Source organism: Python bivittatus, unplaced genomic scaffold (genome assembly GCF_059951505.1).
Source record: "Python bivittatus isolate LINGU-HERP-01145 unplaced genomic scaffold, Pbiv_v1 ctg000030_np1212, whole genome shotgun sequence".
In the NCBI taxonomy this organism is placed as follows: Eukaryota; Metazoa; Chordata; class Lepidosauria; order Squamata; family Pythonidae; genus Python; species Python bivittatus.
The window spans coordinates 6949415-6970711 of record NW_028277031.1 but is presented as its reverse complement, the minus strand read 5'-3'; the positions used below and the strand labels follow the sequence as shown (position 1 = coordinate 6970711).

The following is a 21297-nucleotide window of genomic DNA, read 5'->3' as shown; positions in this document are numbered from 1 at the left end:
ACAACTTGTTAAGCAAACAGGGCCGGCTAGTTTATGGTTCAAGGTGGTGCATGCCTCCAGCTCGTCCCTCATTTGCAACCCCCACCCCCATCATTTTCCCATCCTTCCATCTGCCATCAGAGAAAAAGGGATCTGTGAAGCAGAGAAAGTGGAAGAGAGTTCTCTGTTCGGAACTCCTCCCCGTCTATGGTGGGCATATCTTAGTTGCTGAAACGTAAACTATGGCTAACAGAGCCAGGCATGTTCATTTAATATGCTAAACCAAAACAAATAAGACCACATAAAGGCTTAACACAAAAGCCTAATTCATACAGTACACTACCACACCTTGAATTGGTTTGGCTTTGGCTTAGCCGCTGTGTTTGCAAACCACGGTGATGGCGGGGGTGTTGCGCAAATGCATCCCCCATGTGGGAACTGGGACATTCCAAGCAAACATGCATGGTAAATAACGTGGCATTTACCAAAGTAAGGAAAGAATAATTCAGGCCAGAGCTCCTTCGATCCTTCCTTCCTTCTTTTTCTCCTTCCTTCCTTCCTTCCTTCCTTCCTTCCTTCCTTCCTTCCTTCCTTCCTTCCTTCCTTCCTTCCTTCCTTCCTTCCTCCCTCCCTCCCTCCCTTCTGCCATGATTCCCACCCACCCACGCTGCTGGATCTCCAGAATTTGCTGGTTTTCTTAGGTGTATTGGACTCCTGGGCACTTCTGAGTAGATTACTGTCCCCATAAGGCTCTGTTTGCAAGCCAGAATAATAAAACCAATTTATGGCTGTAGATGAGAAACCTCAACAGGGACCCGCATGCTTTTCTTGAGGACTCCTTTGATGAATGTATGTATGTGTGCATACACACACACACACACACCCCTCCTAGCAAGTAGGACATTTTAATTTTGGTATTTCCATTTTCTGAGCCTAACCTGTCCCTCCCAAATGCATCACGGTTTACACCCATGAAAAATATGAAGCCAGTATTGGTGGAATCATCTCCAAAATGTTTTCATGCTAGCAACCACCAGATAACTATTGTAACTAAAAATTTTTTACTGCATTTCCCTGTGACCTCATTCAGATGAAATGAGCATATAGACAGAGCAAAGGTAATCCAACTGAAAGTCTGACAGGCGGTGTGGGCACCAGCACAAAATGGTGGCCAGAGTCAGCATAACCAAGTGTAAGACACCCATTTACCATGAAGCCAACTTGTGTTGTCACTTCCAGCTACTCCTTTGAGTCCTTATCACCTATTCTTACTTGTGTATCTTCTTTTTCCCAGGCTGGCAAGCACACTTTGAAAACACTTTGCAAAGCCATCCCCTACTTTTATTTTCCAGAATGCCTATGGGACCGATCTGAACATAGAGACCTTGATGGATCTGAGCATGACGATGCTAAAGGTGACACTTTGCTTTACAGCTTGCCATCTTTCTTTTACTATGAAAGTAAAACAGAAGCGAGTGGACGCACGACGCTTGGCCGCGGCCACCATGATGGCTTCTGCTAAACCAAACAGCTACCAGCTTCTAGCATGGATACAAACCTTGGTGAGATCTGTTATTTATGAGTTTCTAGCACTTTGGTGAGTCCGTTCCCAAATGATGATACAAAGCCCTAGATTGCTTAGCTGGGGTTTGCTGAATAGGTTCGACGAGCGGATTCGGACGCAGTGGTTCGCTGTCAATCATGGCTTACGTGCTACAACCACTGGATTCACACATAAGCTAAGCTAAACCACAGCGGAGCACGCAGCATGATGGGTCCATCCAGCCAATGCTCGGAGCTTTCCTTGCCATTTCTCCCAGCCCTGTTTCCAGCTATCTTCACGTGCTGTTTTTCCTTACCACCCGGTCCGTTTTGAAAGATCTGATGCGCTCTGTTATCCTGACTCATCTTCAGACTGGAAAAAACAGTATCTTTTCTTGACGTAATCCATCTGGACAGCTGCCCATCTCAACAAGTGACTTTGGGCGGTGAGCAATATGAAATCAAAATCAAAACAATCGCACTCATCAAGGCAAAAATTAAAATGCCTAGCAGCCGAGGAAAAGATCACCGTCAACAAGGTCTGGGCCTTTTAAAAATAAGATACTGTGCAATAGCAAACAGCAGCCATTCAACTATGGGACTCTGAGCAGAGGAATTCAAGTCTGCATTCAGCCACGGAATTCCCTTAGGGACTGAGCACATCCCTCTTTCTCAGCCAGTCTACCTCACAGGGTTGTTGTGATGGGGATAAAATTCTTTTAGGAGCAGCTTCCCACCTAGAAAGGCATCTTCCCTGAACACATCATCCAGGGGAGTTGCCCAGGGCACAAATAAACTTAGCACTGCCCCAAGATAACAGCTTAGAAATTGGGTTATTTCTTGCAATATGACTATTACGAACAATTATCACGGTGTGGTCAGGTTCAGCCTATCGCTTTGTTGATAGACCAGCCAAGGATGTTTCCTGTTTCCTTCCCTGTTGCAAAACCTTCCAGCAAATCCACCAGGTCTGGAGAATGGGGCATGAAGATTCAAGTTCCTGTTGGGATTTAAATGTTTAGAGCAGTGTTTTTCAACCTTGGCAACTTTAAGATGTGTGGACTTCAATTCCCAGAATTCCCCAGCCAGCCCTGCTGGCTGGGGAATTCTGGGAGTTGAAGTCCACACATCTTAAAGTTGCCAAGGTTGAAAAACATTGGTTTAGACAGCCCTTAACTGGATGAGCTCACACAATTTCTCTCCTGCAATCAGCTCTGGAGGCCACACAATTGCCCTGTGGGTTTGAAACCTTCTCCAGCTGGACAAAAGTCACTGGCTGGTGTTCAGCTCCGAGCAAGGATGCAAACTACGAACAAAATACAGATGTGACCCAGGACTATCCAGGAGAATAAACAGTGCCAGGATCTGTTTGGCGAGCATAACGTTTCCCTTTGGACAAGCTACGGCTGAAGAGAGATTCTGGACCTTTGCATTTCGTGCCAGAGCAAAGGGTGGAGGCGTTTGCAGAGCATCTGCCAAGAAACGCTGGCTGTAATTCAAGACAATGATTGAGCCAAGTCCACTTGAAGTGGCTTTCTTGCACAAACCACATGCAGCCTTGGCTGGAGTATTTTATGAAGTCTTTCTCCTCATTCAAGAAACCACAGAGAAGCGGGTGACAAGCACAGCAACCCATTTTACAGAGAAGCCTTCCAAGACTGAGCCCAAAGGATTTCAGAAAAAGCCCCACAGATGTTTACTCAGAATTAAAATCTGGCATTACACGACACAACGGGCCGGGGAAAAGTCATGCAATGACCACAATGGCATCTTCTGTCTGCAGTTATTCCAGGTTTTGTTTTAACTATGGTCTGTCGAACAAGTCATCATGCTCTGCTCACATGCAGGACTGGCATTATCCATAGGCAATCAGGTTTTTTCCCCCCGCTTCCCATTCTATAGGGATGTGGTTAGACATCCATCTGGAGTGAGCAGGGCTGAAACGTTCAACTCTTTCATAAATGGTTTGTGGCTTGTTAAGAAGGTCAATCTTCCCATGGAGGAGAAGGAGAAGGAGAAGGAGAAGGAGAAGGAGAAGGAGAAGGAGAAGGAGAAGGAGAAGGAGAAGGAGAAGGAGAAGGAGAAGGAGAAGGAGAAGGAGAAGGAGAAGGAGAAGGAGAAGGAGAAGGAGAAGGAGAAGGAGACAAAGATGAAGACGAAGACGAAGACGAAGATGAAACAACCACAGGGACGCCTTGGGGTCTGTATCTCATTGTCTGGGTTCATACATTACATTAAGACAAGCTTGCTCTATTGCCTGATTTACTCAGGAAACTTCACGGAGTCCTTCTGTTGTGGGTAAGGTGGGCTCACTGAATGTCATTACTTTAATTGTCGTCTTTCTCCGTAACATTGACTTTCTTTCAGAGCTTACTGTCAACCTTGGTATAAATTGTGTCTGGCCAAACACTTTCAAACTTTAGTCCACGTACGTGCCCCAGGAATATTTATATCTGCTAATCTAGTTAATCGCTGACTGCTTCCCCAACATCTCAGTCTTGTTTGAGAACAAAAATGTGAAAACAAAGCCAAGCGTGTCAAAGATTTGGCTTATCAGCATCTTCAGATATCGGCCAATATATCAAGATTAACACTAAAGAGGCAGAAAAGAGCAAGTGGTTCATACCATGCTAAGCCGTGACCTGTCTGATTTCAGTTCAGTGTATTGTGTTGAACCAGTCATTGCGGTTTCTGAGCCATAATTTATGGCTTAGTGTTTTGTACAAACTCAACTAGTTATATTTTGTTAGGGTAAGCCAAACCAGGGCTATAATATGTGAAAGCAGCCCAAACACAATTATGCAGGTGGCAATCTAGTGGATCACCCACCTATTGTGCAGGTGGCAATCTAGTGGATCATATTATTATCATCATCATCATTTAGAATCATACAGTAGAGTAAAAGGTCATCTAGTCCAACTACTGCTATGTATAGGATCCACTGGAGCATCTATGACAGATGAACTCAGTTAGCATTAATGTTGGTTAGGAGTTTTTGCAGGTTAGCGTATGATGCAAAAACCCATCTGGTGATTTATGGTTCAAAGTATTGTGCTTTTTTCCCCCCAAAATAACTTTATTAGATTTTTAAGATAAAGAGATAAAAACTAACAAGAACAGTAATGAAGATAGAGAAAAGAAAAAAGTAAAGAATGAAAAAGAAAAAGTCCAAAGTGCAGAAGGAAAAAGAAATCCAAAAGAAAAATGACTTCTGACTTCCTTTTACGACGGATATAAGTAAAATTGGCTTTAAGCTCTCACTCTAAGTTTACAACACAACTTCCATTTTTTCTACGTTCTCCTATTATTTCTAATTGTCAAATCCATATATCATGATTTCGTTTTTTTCGGTTTCGCACAAAAAGTCCAACAGGGGCTTCCAACCAGCATTAAAATCGATCAATGTCTTTTCTCCAATCAAAGCTGTCCATTTCGCCATCTCAGCCAGCTCCATCAGCTTCACCATCCGTTCTTCCCCTGTAGGTAATGTCAAATCTTTCCACCAACGTGCATATAAAAGTTCTGGGTATTGTGCTAATCAGAAAACAGGTTCATTCAGTAACAAGAAGCAGCATCCTGTCTGAATGCAATGGCTAAGTGTTTTATTCCTTAGCAAGTGAAGAAGGAGAGGTGAGGAAGCAAAAGGAAGTGTTGCAATGCAGGGCATTTCTCAGGACTTCTCCCATTCTAATCAACATCCTTCTTCTGCCTTTTGGTCCTTAAGGACTCCCCACCCACGTCTTCCTGTTCACAAGTGAGCAGATTAAAAAATGCAAAGTCCTGGCAGGCATGTCCTTCACACCTGCCACCAGGTATGAATGGCATGTGAGAGCAAGGCAGATCCAACGCTGTCAACCTGGGCACATTCCGGTCCTTGCAAATCGTTGGGGCTGCAGGCATTTGTCCACCAAAGCACACACACACCCAAACACCTTGAACCAAAACATTGGTGCAAACATTTGGGGAAAGAGTCACTGGCCAAATTAGAGAGGGGCCCAGCCAAACACCATCTCAGCATCTCCAAAGCCAGAACAGGCAGGTACTAGAGCTTTGCTAGTGAGTCAATGACTGTTTTCTTACGAGATGCTAAGCCTTGCTTGAATGAACAATGGTTTCTTGGGGAAACCACAATTGGCTGGGGTCCCACACCACGCCACGCTCAAAAGAAACCATATTTTGCCTAACACCTTCTATGAACCCAATCTTAGGATAGGGGGTTCCTCTGGGATTGCTCTGGTATCTAACTTGCAGGGGAGCAAATATTCAAGAACACCTTAGGAGAAACATCAGTATTTACACTTAGCTGGGCACCTGAAACATTTTGCTCCAACTCTGAGTAGGCACAACCAAACTTTTCTAAGCGATCTTCAAGTTTGAATGGCCTTTGGAAGAGTTGCAATTGTGAGCTTTTCCAGCTTGTATTTCAACGAAAGCTTTTCTATTTCTGCTTTCTTAGTCCCAGTGTGGTTTGACCATCATTGAAGGGACACAATGATGCTGTTATGTGTACGTAATTGGAGCAAATCTAGCGCGATCCAAAGTGGGGCCTTTGCTCAAAATAAATGTTAAGCTTGTCTACATATAAGGGCCAAGAAATGAAGCTCTGGAAAATCCTTACTAAAACATCACCTCTGCCAAGAACCCATAGGTGAATATCTGGTAGCAATATATAGTTGACCCTAAGCTCCAACTGCAATATATGGATAATTGCACTGACCTTCCTTCCAGAACTGTTGTAAAGGTTTCTAAGGTAGTGTCTTTGAAGAACACTACCTCTACAAAGTATGGTTTCACACGATGTGCGGGAACAGCCTAAAAGTATAATATTGGATGATAGATCTATTCTTAGTGCAACATGCTAATAAAGGCTATTCCTTACTTTAGATCACTGCATGTATGAAAGAGCCATGAAGAGAGGAAGGAAGGGGGGACTCACAGAAAAGATTACACACTCCTGAGACAGAGGGAAGTGTGAGAAAGTGTGAGAAAATAACCCTGCTTTGATTCTGATTAGTATAAGATGGTTTTAGATGGTTTTGCCCACAATGCAAAGATTGAGGTTGCCAAGTAAATATGCATAACTCAGTTGTTTAGACAAGACATGCTTCTACCACAGATGGCCCAAAGAAAACAAAGAAGTCCAAAGTGATTGAACGGCCAACCCAGTTTAGGTACCCACCCATTTCTATTGTCTACTTCATTCTCAATCATTCTGAAGACTATTATCTAGCAGGCTTAGCAATTTCTCCATTCAAGCGCTCTGGAGTCATCTTTTCCCAGAATGCTTTGCCACTGGATCCAAGCCAACAGACATAAGGATTTCTGCCAACCACATAGTTGCATGATATGTAATGTCCATCTCTACAATGGTAAGTGTAAGACTCCTTCACATTACAGCACCTTGAATTTCAATGGCTATAGCTGTTGGCAGAACACCAGATGAACCAGGGAATGGATCCTCCACTGATTCAGATGGGGAAAGTTCAAGCAAGAATCCAGCCCTTTCCCGCCATGATCTTCTTCCAGGCCACCAAGCTGATCAGATCTGTGTGGTCAGCTAAACGATCCTGTTCATTCCTCTGCGTCATTGTCTCCATGAGCTTAGATTTCATTACCAGAAATTTGAGGTGGGGAAGCCATTGTCAGTCAGTTGCACCAAGAATGACGCGACGGGTGGCTCTTCACAGACATGCAGATTAACCACAGATGATGCCAAAAGACATGCTGCATTTGCTAGTCAGCTAAGAAGCTGACAGAATGTGCTGTCAGGCTGAAATAATGTTGTTGCTGCCTTGAATTGTAGAACAACATATACACCCATCTCACAGCATTGTTGTGGGGCTTGGCAAGGGAAGGTGATTGACTGATTGATTGATTGATTGATTGATTGATTGATTCTCATACCCTGTTCTGATCCAACAGCACTCATCCAGGGGAAAGATTAAAATAATTAAGCAGTATAACAAATAACCAAACAATAGCAGAAGATTGCAAAAATGGCTAAGGCTACCAGAATCAATCTCCTCCAAGCACAACTTCAGAGAAGGCTTGAATCTGTAGGCCCCGTAGCTGACTATCCTTAAGAGAAGGGTCCTTGAACAAGCCTACCCTACTTGATCTTGTCACAAGGCAGAAGCTGATGGGAACAGATTGTCCAGTAGCTCAACTCTATGTAGGCTTTTAAAAGTGACAACCAGCATCTTGAATTAAACTGGAATCCAAGTGGTCACCAGTGAAGCTCTCAAAGGAGAAGTGTTACATGGGTAAACCAACCCATGGCCCAAAGTTTTCAAGTTGCTGCCATCTAGATCATCTGAAGCTTCTAGATGGTTTCAAGGGCAGCCCCATGTAGAGCTCAGAACCTGTACGTACTTCAACGGAGGCAGCCTCACCCAAGCTTTGCTACACCTGTCCATTTCTCTGTTTTTGAAACACCTCCCATAGCTCTTCTGCTAGAATACCGCTCAGGGAAATTCAGCTTTGACTCCCTGATGGCTCATTTGCCATCTTCTATCTTTAGATTGGCCGGCTGGGGATTAGTGGATCCAAGACAGAGATGGCCTTGTTAGGAAGCCTGCCGGAAAGTTTCAAACTACCAAATGACAAATGATGAACCATCAGGTGGTGTTCAAAGCCAAATTTCCCTGGATGTTATAAATCCTGGTGTTGCTTTTAAAAGTTGGGGAGGATTTTGGAATGAAAACAAACGTTGTGTGCTTGTGAGTCCTTTGTCCTAATTCCATTAGGTACTTATAATTCATATTAGGAGTTTAAAACAAACACAAGGGCATGAGTTGTCATATTATCCAGCCTGTAATTAATCTTTGTAGACACAGATTACAAACACACTCAATTATTAGCTCACCTGGTCCATATTTTCCAGCTCCTCTTTCAGCAAACCTAAGGCGCTCTTAGATCACAACTGAGATAGTTTCATCCCTATGAAGATGAAGGAGCTAAGAGTTTTTATTTGCTAAGATACAAAGAGAGATTCTAATTTATTAAGACCCAACTGATGTCAGACCTTCAAGGTAGACCGAGTTGGCAAACAAACTCTACAACAGTGTTTCTCAAGTTTGGCAACTTTAAGATGCGTGGATTTCAACTCCCAGAATTCCCCAGCCAGCATGGCTGGCTGGGGAATTCTGAGAGTTGAAGTCCACGCATCTTAAAGTTGCCAAGGTTGAGAAACACTGCTCTACAAGAATGCTGATACAAATTATAGTATAGGTTGGTCTATGACCCTAATAAAGATTTCATTGATTGATTGATTGAAGTTATAGTAACAGAATCTTGAAAATCTGTGTTTTCCCTTCCCTCCTCTTATACCCAGGAGTTAAGGCAGACTCTGTTTAAGTTTCTTTCTAATACTTTCTTCATTACTCAGGCTTAAAACATGTTTTTGTAACTGTCACCACATTGTTTCGCCAAGGTCATTTCATAGCTCTCCACCACTAAAAAAATAAAGATGCTAAGAATTAAAACAACCACCTCATACACACAGCCATCTCAAACCTCAAACAGAGATTCTCCAGGAACTCATCAGTCAAACCTAGAATATGACTATGGCAATTTGGGGAGTGATCAAATTTCTAGTCCTCATGAGATTAAACACTGCGGAGAGTTGGGACAACCACGTATAAAAACAAAGAGTTGCAGAAGACAACTGAGTTCTTCCTTTCTATTTTCCTGCTCTTTCATAGATTTCCTAAATCTGCTTGGCCCAAAGCAGAACTTTTAGTTCATCGGAAATAGGGTTGGGCAAGAAATAAGCAAGAAATGTAACTTTTAATACTTACATTTTATTCTATACATCAGGAAGAATCTAAATTTTGCTGGCACCTCTACCAACTGCAGTGGGCAATGGTTTTGATATCTCTCCAGCTTGGCCTACACAAGCCTGATTATTATAATTGGAGACCCCCCTCTTTTGTCATGATCCCCCTGGAAAGTCCAAACCCACCGTTTGAGAATCCCTGGCTTAGGAAAACCTTTTTAACTTTCTTCAGCAAAGCAGGGATAGGTATGATCTCAGTAACTCCAGCCCCAAAATGCAGGTCAATTTTCTCATCCACTAAATAAATAAAAAAGAACCTTTCAGTATATTCTCTAACTAAGGGGGCTTGAAAAATTTGGTCTGCCTGCATTCCAATAGAAATGGACCTCTTTGTGCCTTTCAGAGCAAAAATGAGCTTAAATATAAAGTCACCCTCTGGGGAGATGGGTGGCATATAAATTTAATAATAAATAAAATCAATCAATCAATCAATATAACAAATTTAAAATAGATGCATGTGTAAAGACGAAAAGAATTTTCATACATTCCTTACATTTCAGAGTATCATAGAAAAAGAGAACAGAATACTTAGAGAAACCTAAGTGCCTCAAGTCAAGCTTCATTCCAAGTAGACACATGGACATTCCATGTTTCTTCGCATTTTTGTTGCATTAAAGAAATGAGTTTTCCATTGCCTACTTCCAGGATGTTTCCAGGATGTTTTTCCCAGGATGTTTCCCTACTTCTCCATCTAGTCCAGTGTTTCTCAACCTTGGCAACATTAAGACGTGTGGACTTCAACTCCCAGAATTCCCCAGCCAGCATGAAGTCCACACGTCTTAAAGTTGCCAAGGTTGAGAAACACTGGTCTAGTCTAAAGTTCTGGACTAGTAGTTCCTCATCCACATATTATCCAAATCCATCCTTGCTTACCCTTTTTCAAGATCAGCCAAGATTGGTGCTGTCACTGGCTGTGACATAGGAGAACCATGTCTCAAAGACTGACCACAGCTGAACTTCTAGGAAGTCTACAGGAAGTCTTGGCAAGGCCCTGATACCTGGCGAAGTTTGTATCTGCAGCAATTTCCACTAGAAGACAAAAGATGTCCTCATCTTGGAGTGGTGTTCTGAAGTCTCTCTGTTCTTCTATTCACTGTATTTCTATTTTATCTTATGTTTTGTACTGTGTTACTGCATTTTATTTGGTTTCTCTCTACTCCAGTTTTTAAATCTATTTTTTTAAAGGTTTATATGACTGTTATACTGTCTTAGCTCTACTCAGTCATTGTTTTTGAGTTTTTCTTTTTACACTGCTGGTCACTGACCATTGCTAAAAAAAAACTGAATTGACACCGATACTCAGTATCTCCTACCTAGAAATATGCCAGCTCTAAACATGGGTGCTTCACTTAGCTGCAAGTCTTCAGTCTCAATAATTCTGCCTTGTCCTTCCAAAGCTAGATGGTTTCAGTCTTACTTGGAAGGAAGCCCTACATAAAGGAATGTAGAAGCCACCTTGGGGAAGGTATGAGAGAGCCATTAAGGGGGAGGGAGGAAGAAGAAAGGCAAGAAGCAGCTTGAAGAAGAGATTACACGGCCCAGAACTAGAAGAACGTGTGAGAAAGTCAGTCAAAATAACCCCACCTTGATTTTGCTTAATGTAAGATGGGACATAGAGAAACTCGGACAGACTTTCGAGATTCTGTTACTATACCCTACAACAATAAAGTTGCATTCCTAGATTCGCTGCAATGTCTATGACTTGACCTGGCCTATTTCAAAGGATTGACAGTCCCCCAGACCTAGTTCACACATTGCACCAAGCCATGCTTTGTTAAATCATGATTTCTTGGCTGAACCACACCAGGCTGGGTTCACAACCGACGTTACCGACCATACTGTGGTTGCGTCTTGAGGTAGGCAGCCTATGGTAATCCACCTATGGCTAAACTACAACTCTCATCAGCCTACGTGGCCCATTGGGAGTTGTAGTTTGGCAATAACTGGGTTATCCCAGGTTGAACACAATGGGCAAATCCTTATTGTGTTCAAAAAGACTCCTTTACTGTACGGGTAAATGCACACCACGTCACTCATTGTGCCCCAAAACTACACCTGGCCTCACCCTATTCTTCCTCCATGGTGTGCTAGGCGTAATAATTATCATCTTGGAGGCTTTCCATGGATCATGCCTGCAGCCAAGGTTGAGAAATTAAATTTGGCAAATCCCCCCCCCCCAATTATCCTGGGCAGGTTTCCCTTCATTTTTCTACTCCAAATATCCTGCTTCGGAATAATCAGGCCTTCTTATATTCAGCCATGTAAGGCACTCAGCCCAATGCAATTACAGCTTTCTGGCGAGAAGATTATTTACGACTTGAGTTTTGAAAATACAGGGTGCACTCCTGCACTTCCTGCCAGTGTGTCCTTGATCAGGGAGAGGCCAAAGCTGGATAAATGACACGGGCCATTACCCCAAACCTCCTCCTGCTAAGATCTTTCATCAGCTTTTTAAAAACTTGCCAGTGGCTAGAGGCAAAGCCAGCGATGAAGGATCCACTCCTAAGTGGGGAAATGAAGTTAAGTCCCAGCAGCATATTACTAGAAGGGACACATCATCTTTCAGAGAACTCACATTTTGCTCCTGAAGTCAATCCCTTTTTGGGATTTCCAGTGCAAAGGCCTAGGGAGCAGAGGAGGGGAAAACACCTGTTTTAAGGGCAGGGGAACAACTGCTGGACAGAGTTGAGGAAGGTGGGAAGTTTGGGCAGAAAAGCGAGGAGTATAAACAACTCCTTAAACATCCAACCTCTCCTACCATCCCTCTTCCCCCCCCCCCCCGGCCCCCAGGAAAACCTATTATGTTTAAAGGGGGGGAAACAAGTTAGAAAAAGTCCAAAGACATACCAGAGTACCATCAGGTCCTTGTGAATGATTCCATCCACCAAATGAATGAATGAATCAATCCATCAATGAACTGATTGCCTATTCCTAGCCGAACACTGGAACTAGTCTGAGAACCAATTCTCCATTGAACCTTTCCCAAAAAATTCTCGAACGTAAATTAGCCTGGGAGCAAAAAGATGACTGGGACCAGGTCACCCAGTGTCTGGTTACCTATGACATACTAAGCCACAAATGAGCCAGCCTCATCTTAGCCTGGAGTGTAAGGCAAATTCAGATCCTGTGGTTACTTTCTAGTTCAACAGATCGTGCTAACCCAGAGAATCAGGTTACTTCGATAAAGTATGGTTTAGTTAACTGTTGGTCTGTGGGTCTTAGAAACAGAGCCAGCGTGCAAGTAAGGATCCAAACTCCACCTGTGCTTGTACTCAAGTTGGATACACACCCACTAAGCCCCACCTCACCTGTACAGACTTGATTCACGTAGTAAGGAAAAACCACGTGGGGTGATTAGGTTTGGCACACATTTGGGTGGTTTGTAAAGCATGGTTAACAGAAGGCGGTGGTGTATGACCTCACTCACTTGTGGTTTCTTCAGGAGATCACATTTAAGAAACCCTGGTAGAGGAGAAGGCATGAACCTAGTCATCTTTCCCAAATTCACAGTGGGAACAAAAAACCCGAATGCAACTTTTGAAGAATGGCAAAACCAGTTTGTAGCAATGGTCGTGAGGATATTTCCAACTGCCTTCTCTTGCCAAATCCAGTTCACAGCCAACAAATAAACCCAGTTTTACTATCCGAAGACAGTTACGGGCAGGGTGGACTAACGAATATCTTGTCCTAAAGAATCCAATCACCTGCAAAGCATTTTTCGCATTAAAAAGAGAGAAATTAAAACATGGATCTGTTCAATGAGTAAATAAACAAGCCTTGGGTGTGTGTGTGTGTGTGTGTGTGTGTTTTAAAAGGCCAAGTGCCTACCTGAAACATGGAAGCAGTATATCCCCAACCTGATGCACCTACCACATTACAACTCCTATCGTTGGCTTTTCCAGCAACTCGGCTGATTTATGTCCCGGTCATTCAAACGGCAAAGCCAGGAGAACAGCATGCTCCCTCCTCTCATCAAGAATCAACTGCCCGTTCTCTTTCAGTTTAGGAAGAAAATATAAGAAAAGACGCTGTTTTCAAATTCAGAGAACATTTCCTACAGGCGGGGGAGTGTTTAAAACTTTCTGAGTGACCGAGTGCTCCAAAACACTGCTCAGCAAACATAAGTTGGTTGAACTTCCATCGCCTTAAGAAATTATGAAATGCAAATATCATAAACAACGATACCTGCCCCATGAGTGTCACTGAATCATTCTGGTTTGCTGGGGGCTATCATACCATCTGCTTGTTACACCACCTCTGCCTCTCATTTTGCCAAGCAGCCGAGGCCTCTGTAATCCTTATGCAAACTATTTTCCAAAGCCCAGGTTCATCTAAACAGTTGACGAAATCCTGCGTACCACAGTCCAGCAAATTCTGGATTTAAATAATATGCTAAACTCGCACTTCTAAGTCCCAATAGCTTCATGCAACATTCTGCAGCAAAACAAAAGCAGCTGCATTGCAGCTTACGGCAACGTGCAAAGCCAGCCTGGGACTTCTCAGCTTGGTTTGGCCTTCTTGCTCCCATCGTCCTCCACCTCTGCTACATTTTCAACACCATCTTCTGCAGCATCGGTTGTTGCGTTTGGAAGTTTTAGGAAAATCAGCCCAGGGGAACTACATCTGGGCTGCAAAAATCTAAATGACCACCCAAGGGCACCAAAGAGGTATTTCAATATCTCTTTCTTGCAATCTAGAGATCTTCCAGAATCTTGCAGCCCAAGTGTAGATCGGTCCAGCCCCAGTCCTACTTTGCAAAGGCCAACTGCACACTGGAAACCTGAACAGGTTCCAGTTTCCCTTTCTTGCTACAATGAGTCATTCTGCCAGATGAAAGGCACTGCCGTCCTTCCAAAGTTTATCCATCTTTTCCATCTCTAGAAGTGTTTGGGACGGACCCTTTTCCCAACACCCCCCCACCACACCAGTTCTGACCTCCTGATCCGCCACAAGATTCCCAGCTCACGTAAGAAGCCTTTTAAAAAAAATCTTTATGAAGAAAAAAACATTGCAATAGCCCCAAGTGCAGGTTGAGTTCACACAATATACTAAGCCCTGATTTATTTAATCTGTTTACTGAGTAAAGTGCTATTAGACTGGGTTTCTCACATAAGCCAAAGCCTAACAATATGATGAATACAGATGAATCTACAGGATGAAGAATCTAGATGATGGCTTAGCGTGTGAAGGGAAATTGAACCCAATGTTCTTCCCCCATGATTCTTCTAACTCCATTTCTACATCCACCTGCTCTAATGTTCTAGAAATGGGGCCAACTTGGAAGAGTACAATCAATCAATTGGTTTCAATCAACATTGGTCCAAGACCAAACATGGAACAGTACTTTGCTTGCCGGCTTACCAGGGTATCCACAAAGATGGTGGCCATGATGTTGCAACAGATGCTCCACCTGTTTTTTAGGTGTGGAGCATCAATCTCACCATCATGGTTTCCACCTTGACCATACCCTGCAGACATCTGTGCATCCTGCACTGTCTTTTCTCTCCTTTAGGACTGCTCCTCATAAATCTGCAGACTAGGAGTCCATCCTCCAGCCAACCTACAAGACCTCAACCAATCCTGGTTTTGAAGCTTGGCTCAGAAGTATGCACCTTTGAAGGTAGAAGGAAATCTTGCCAGTGGCCACTCAAAGTCAGGAATCACAGGAAGAACAAAAAATGTTGCTGTAATTCAGTTCAGCAAGAGTTCTTGGTTGCTTATTCATTGTGGTGTACCACGGTACAGAGAGCCATGGTTCCATAGTCCAAAGGAGATCCAAATTGAACGACACGTCAAAAAAAAAAAAAAAACAGCAGGAGGCCTACAAGAGTGGCATATTACCCTCCCCTTCACTCCATAGGCCTTCTGGAGAATTCATCTGGATACATACAGCATTTATAGGTCACCCTATTCCTGGTGGTAGAGCACCCAGGAATGTGTGAGCCCCCACGATGGCCATTTGCCAAAGCTTGCTCCAGTTGGCAACCCTCCCCTCTTTTTGAACGAGGCCCAAATTCTCCTTAAAGAAGACCAGGTCTTAAATCTCTACCCTTCTGTTAGCCACATCTTGAGTACCAAATAACCCGTTTCAAATCAAATCTGTGCAAATCTTGGTGGATGGGAATGGATTCTCCAATCAATGGGAGTAGGAGGGGAATCCTCCAAGTGCCAAGGAAAGCCACCCATTCTTGTCCTGGGACCAAAAGCTTCCAACGAAAGCCACTGGAGAAACTGGGCCCAACTTCTTAAAGGTTCCCCCAGAGGGTTATTAGGACTGAAACCTTCTCATCCCCTGCTTATATGGAAATTTGGAACTGCATCCAGAGTGCAAGATGAGAAAAGTAGATGTTGTAAACAGAGCTTAAAGTTGCAAGACTGGGGCTCTAATAGTCTTCTTGGAGGTTTTGCCTGTTGGCATGAAAAGCTTCAAGCTAGCTAGAGACAGAGTGGGCTGTTGGTAAAGACAAAGGTTCTCTGCCCCTTGGTGTGGACTCAAGATGGGACTATGTCTGAAAGATTCCTTCTTTGCTGATCTCTTTAGGCATCTGGCTCCCAAACTGGAGGGCAAAATCATCATTGTGAAGTTATTTGGAACAGCACACAACAGGCTGAAATTCAACTGGCACAGGTTCAGCTAGCAAGGAAAACAAGGAGCTTGGGAAAGCTTTGCCTGTTGAACTTCTGGCTCCTGCTTGGACCTCTTTGGGGCCTTGGGAAGAAAACCCGAGTTCCAACAAAGCACTTATGGCTGGTTACTCTAATGAGGAAAAGTACTTTATTCATGCTCAGAGGCTCACTGCTCCCATATTTCATGGCCAGAGAGGGTGCGCTCAAAGCAGCACAGCGATATCTGCACTTCAGATTAAACTGAGCAAACTTCTCCAAAGTGGGAGCCGCATTTTACACTGGCCTTCTAGGGCTACAGGAAGGCAAGTCTGGTGATTATTCAGGCATAATTGTTTCTTTTTCTTTTTCCTTCTTCTTCGTCTTAACACACCCATTCTGCAACTTAGTAGAGAAATGTTGTAAGAAAGGCAAAGAATTGCTTAGGGTGCAAAGAAGGCAAGGGAATGGAATCCACAGGTTCTCCTTCCTCAGTTAAATGGAGCAACTTGTCAGTAATTAAGAAAACTAGTTTCTCAGAAAGATTTGTTAGATGGGTTTATGGCAAGGAAAAAGAGCTTAGGTACAAAATCTTGGAAACTGAATAGAGAATACACGAAGGCCGGTCCTCCTGGATGACTTTGATCTCCTTTCTCACTCCTTTCCTTTAAGAAAGAGGTGGCTCCCTGTTTAGGAAATATGGATGGAATATCCATCTATCCTTGCTTTGCCCAATTTGGCAAACATCCATTCTTGTTCCCAGGCTCAGAGAATTTCATTCTGCGACTGATGGGACCAGCCTCTTTCCGCAGAGAGCTGTTGCTGGAGTGGCTAATGCTGGGCTAGAGAATTCCTCGCTTTTCATGGGATTCTTCAGATTTCTTCATGGGATTCTTCAGATTTCACTGAGTACAATTCCCACCAGGCCCAGGCAGCAAAGCCAACCGGGAGGCCTGTAGGGAGCTGTCTTCAGCAACATCTGGAAAGCCACATGTCGCTCACTTCTGACACTGTGGATGATCCTCAGGAAATGGGGGAGAGTTCTTCCTCGCAGACCCACGGCTGGTTTGTGTAAGAAAAGACCTTTATAACATTGTCATCTTCATCCTACTGTGGTTGCGCCTAGGCACCCCTTTCTTAGTTTATGTTTTGGAAATACATTCCCAAGGCTCCCCAACTTCCCATTTGGTCCAGACGTGGAGAACATGGACCAGTCTGTATCCACTGGGGCTCTCCAATGCCCTGAACTTCAACACCCATCATCCCTAGCCAGCGGCACCAGGGAAGATGGGGCAGATCAGGAGCCTGGCTTGGGAAAAGACACTTTGCTGATTCCACCCCAGTTTTCCAAGTCAAGATGTGCTGTTGTCCTTTTAATTAGGGCGCATCGAGACATGTTCACGGGTTGCAGAAGGAGCCCCAGGAAAAGATCGGGGTAGTGCAAAAGCAGAGCGAGGAGGGTGAGAAAAAGGGAAGGCGGGAGGGTGATGGGACCACACCCAGAGAGATTAAATGCTGGAATGTGCCAACTCCAGGCCGAAGAGAACTATGCTGGAGAGGAAAAGTCAAGCTTGAAATCTGATGCGTGTTTCTCTGGGTGCACAGAAGGATTCGCTTCTGCGTAAACATCCCCAAAGTCAGGCTGCCCCAAAGGAGAAACCCAGAGTTTTCTACAAATCAAGATTTCACGGGCAGGGGCTCAGCTCCGGTACATCCCAAACAGCAATCAAAATAAACCTTGAGAGCGTAAAGCCTAGGTTTGCTCATTTTGCAAGCCACGGTTTGTTTAATCATCATTGCTTGAGTAAGACCCAATCAGCAGGTTTCACCCACATTGCAGCCATAAACTACAATGTCCAAGCCCCCCAAATCATAGTCTAGGTGCCACTGATGGTTGTTTGGTTAAGCCGTGGTGGGTTTAACTATAGTTTATTGATAAGCCCAACTGGCTGGGTTCACGTTGCACCTGAAGTCAGAAATCCTGCTTTACGCATGACAAGGGCTACATTCAGACAGCAGAGGAACCAAAATATTTAGCATCACAGGTATTTGAACGTCAGGGACATGTAAGCTGGTCACCAGAATCAACCACAGTTAGGATCTGGGGGCAATTTCCACACAATAAGGCAATCATTCACTTTTCCCTGGCTCTGTCCCACATGTGTACAAGACTGGCCTTCAACACAGTTACACCAGAGAGGAGGAGAGCTTTCTTCAGCAGGATCCCCTGCCAAAATGCCTTTTTCGAAACGCCTGCAGCTCAAAACACAGATAGAGGTCCAAAAAAACAGCCCTCTAAACCGTAACTTCATTCCAGGAGCTTCAGCAGCGGTAAGCACCATGCATGATAGAGCATGTGCAGAGAGCCTTTTGGTCATTATACCTTCGCTTTGTCCCTTTACATCTGCCGGCAGAGAAGGCAGATAAGAGGCTGTAAGTTTGATCTCAACCCCGCCGTATTTAAAACTGGGGAGGAAAAAGCTGGGGTGGGGGGCGGCTCTTTCCCCACCAGTTGCTCCAGCCGCGTCCGCTCGAGGGCTGATGAGAGAGCAGGAGAAAAGCGCCGCTGCGGACCCCCAAGGCGGGCAGGGACCCCTCCTCCGCGGCCACCGCCGCGACTGCGCGCATCCCCCCTGCCCGCGCGCCCGCCCCGCGCTCACCTCTTCTTCTGCACGGTGGGGCTGTACTTGCCCCGGTTCCTCTTCTTGAACAGCGAATGCATCGCGCCGCTCCGCCGCGCTGCCCGCGGGCGGCGAGGCTGGCCCCGGAGAAGCCTTCCTGCGCTGGCGCTGGCGCTGGCGTTGACGCTGCCCGGCCGGGCCGGGGCTCCGCGGCGGCGGCGCTGCGGCCAAGTCCCGCCGGGCGACGGCGACGGCGGCGGCGGGGGGAGCGAGGCGGCGGGCGCGCGAGAGACTCCGGTCCGCCCTGGTTGGCACTGCGCGAGCGGTGGAGGTGCGCTGCGCCCAGGCCCGGCCGCCGCGAGGTCCCACCCCGAGGAGGTGGCGCTTACCTAGTTCCCGTCTGGCAGGGGCAGGCGGGGACGGGCGCTGCTCGCCGCCCGCCTGGGCTCCGCGGGCGGCGGCGGTCTCGCCGTTGCGCCCCCGGGCGCGCGGGCGGGAGCGGGGCGGAGCGGGGGAGGCTCAGTGGCCGACTTGGACGGGGGGACTCTGCCCATGAGTCCCCGCCGGTCTTCGAGGGGCAGCCTCCCAACGTGTTGCAGGTTTTGGAGCCCCGCCCCTTTTCTCCATCTGGTGACCATGCGACAGTCCTCATGTCAGGACGCTGCCCTTTAGACTTAGTCCTTGTCCAAGAACTCCTTTTCTCCTTCCGTCGGGTCACCTCACTCGTTTTTACGTTTTTTTTTATCCTGCCTTTATTATTTTTATAAATAACTGAAGGTGGTGAATGTACTTAATCCTCCTTCCTCCCGTCTTCCCCACCACAACAACCCTGTGAGGTGGGCTGGGCTGAGAGAGAAGCACCGGCCCAAAGTCACTCGGCCGGCTTTCATGCCTCACGCAGGGCTAAAACTCACCATCTCCTGCTTTCTAGCCTGGCGCCTCAACCCCTGGACCAAACGGGCTCTCTGATCGAGGCATTTTGATAAAATTTTTCTCGGTTTTGCTCTTCAATTTTCCTTGGCAAAGAAAGTTTTAAACAAGTACAATTTTTCATCCTGATGAACCTCTTTCAGTTTTGCCCCTTTTTCAGGCTGGCCCTTTGTTTGTTCGAAGAGCCTATGGTCAACGTACCTTTTTGTATGCCCAAGAACTAGATTTTCTTCCTCTGGGCCATGTTGGAAAAAAAAAAAACCTGGCAGGGTTGGTGGGCCCTAAGCTGTGTGGCTGACTCCTGGTTTGTGAAGAAGCCACAAACAGCTTAGTTGCCCACCTATTACAAATCCCACAACACACACAGCCCATCACTAACGAAGCTTAATGCTATGGGTGAGGCTGGTCTCTGTCGTATCTCTGAGCTGGTGAGATAGTCCCACTTAGATGTACAGCCCACCTTTCATTCAGGAGCTCAAGGCAGCAGAGATCGTATTTCCTCCCCCTATTTTCCTCCATCACAACAACCCTGTGAGGTAGGTTGGGCTGAAAGGGAGGGACTGGCCCCAAGTCTTCCATGAGGTTCTGTGATTGAGGGAGGACTTGAACTGGGATCTCCCCACACCTAGTCCAACATCTTCACCACACTCTTTCTGCTTTCCTTTGGGGGGATATGAAGAGACCCCCAACATCAATCAAGAGAAGGCTTCATATAATCACAACAATAATTACTATTATTAGGTGCAATCCCAAAACATCTGGAGCACCACCTGAAGACCATCGGCCTTGACAAAATCACCCTCAGTCAGTTGCAAAAGGCAGCTTGACTTGGAACAGCTTCCATCCTGCGACGATCCCTTTGACACCATCAAACAAGAACATCTGCCCGTCCCAGGTCCTTGCGAAGGACTCAATGGGTGGATAAAAATGCCAAATCCAGCCTAAACATCTGGCTGACCGTACGACCACTAATAATAAGAATAATTTATTACATTTATGTGCTGCGTGACTCCAAGTGACTTCATTTGCTTTCTAACTGGGATCCCTGCAATATTATTGCTCCCCATCTCTGCTTATCATCAACGAACTGGCAGGTGTGAGTTTGGAAGCTGCACCTGAATAAACTGGTTTGGGGAGGGTGTTTCTCGACGTTTGGGGTGTAACGCCAGCCTTGATGGACTCGCAGGGCACTTCTCTGCCCCACCAGTCTGGCCTGTAGAGGTGAAGCACTCATGGAGACAGGAAATGACCAATATTTGTCTTTTTCAGAGGGAAAAAAGGAAAGGCTCCAGGTGGTTGAAGTTATGACAAGAAAGTATGACCAGGAAGGAAGTCAAACCTTGTAAGGCTGGCCATAAATAAATGTGCATGCTTTAAACCAGATATTCAGGATTCACACATACAAACACACCCAAACGCACATTTTAAAATGGTCAAACCTGAACATTGCTATGTCCTGTCCTTTCCTCAATTCCTCCCCAGTGGTCAAAATGGGGCATTTGTTTAATGCGCCTTATTTTGGCTTTTTTTTTAAAGAGAGAGAGAGAGAGGATCCTAATCACAGCTTGACCCAAGGTTTGATCTATGCAAAGTTTTCTTAAACCTGAAATGTATATTTTGTACTTGATAAGCATCTCACCCGATAGAATGTGGAAAGAGAAGAGGAAAAATGAATGGAATTGCCTAGTTCACACGTTTTAATTAAACACGCTTTTATTTAATTAAACAGAAGAAAAAAAGAGAGGAAGGAAAAAAGAAAGAATGGGGAATATGCAGCAAAACAAC

At 45.2% G+C, this 21297-nt stretch overlaps 1 protein-coding gene across 1 annotated transcript in view; it reads right to left on the bottom strand.

Moving 5' to 3' along the window:
- The window catches only part of PPL (periplakin), a 55715-nt gene extending 36564 nt beyond the window's left edge, over nt 1–19151 (bottom strand). Inside the window, exon 1 of the mRNA XM_088153065.1 lies at nt 18622–19151. Coding sequence (XP_088009191.1) covers nt 18622–18683 — 62 coding nt within the window. The 5' untranslated portion in view covers nt 18684–19151. The remainder of the gene's footprint in view (nt 1–18621) is intronic.
- Nucleotides 19152–21297: the final 2146 nt, after the last annotated feature.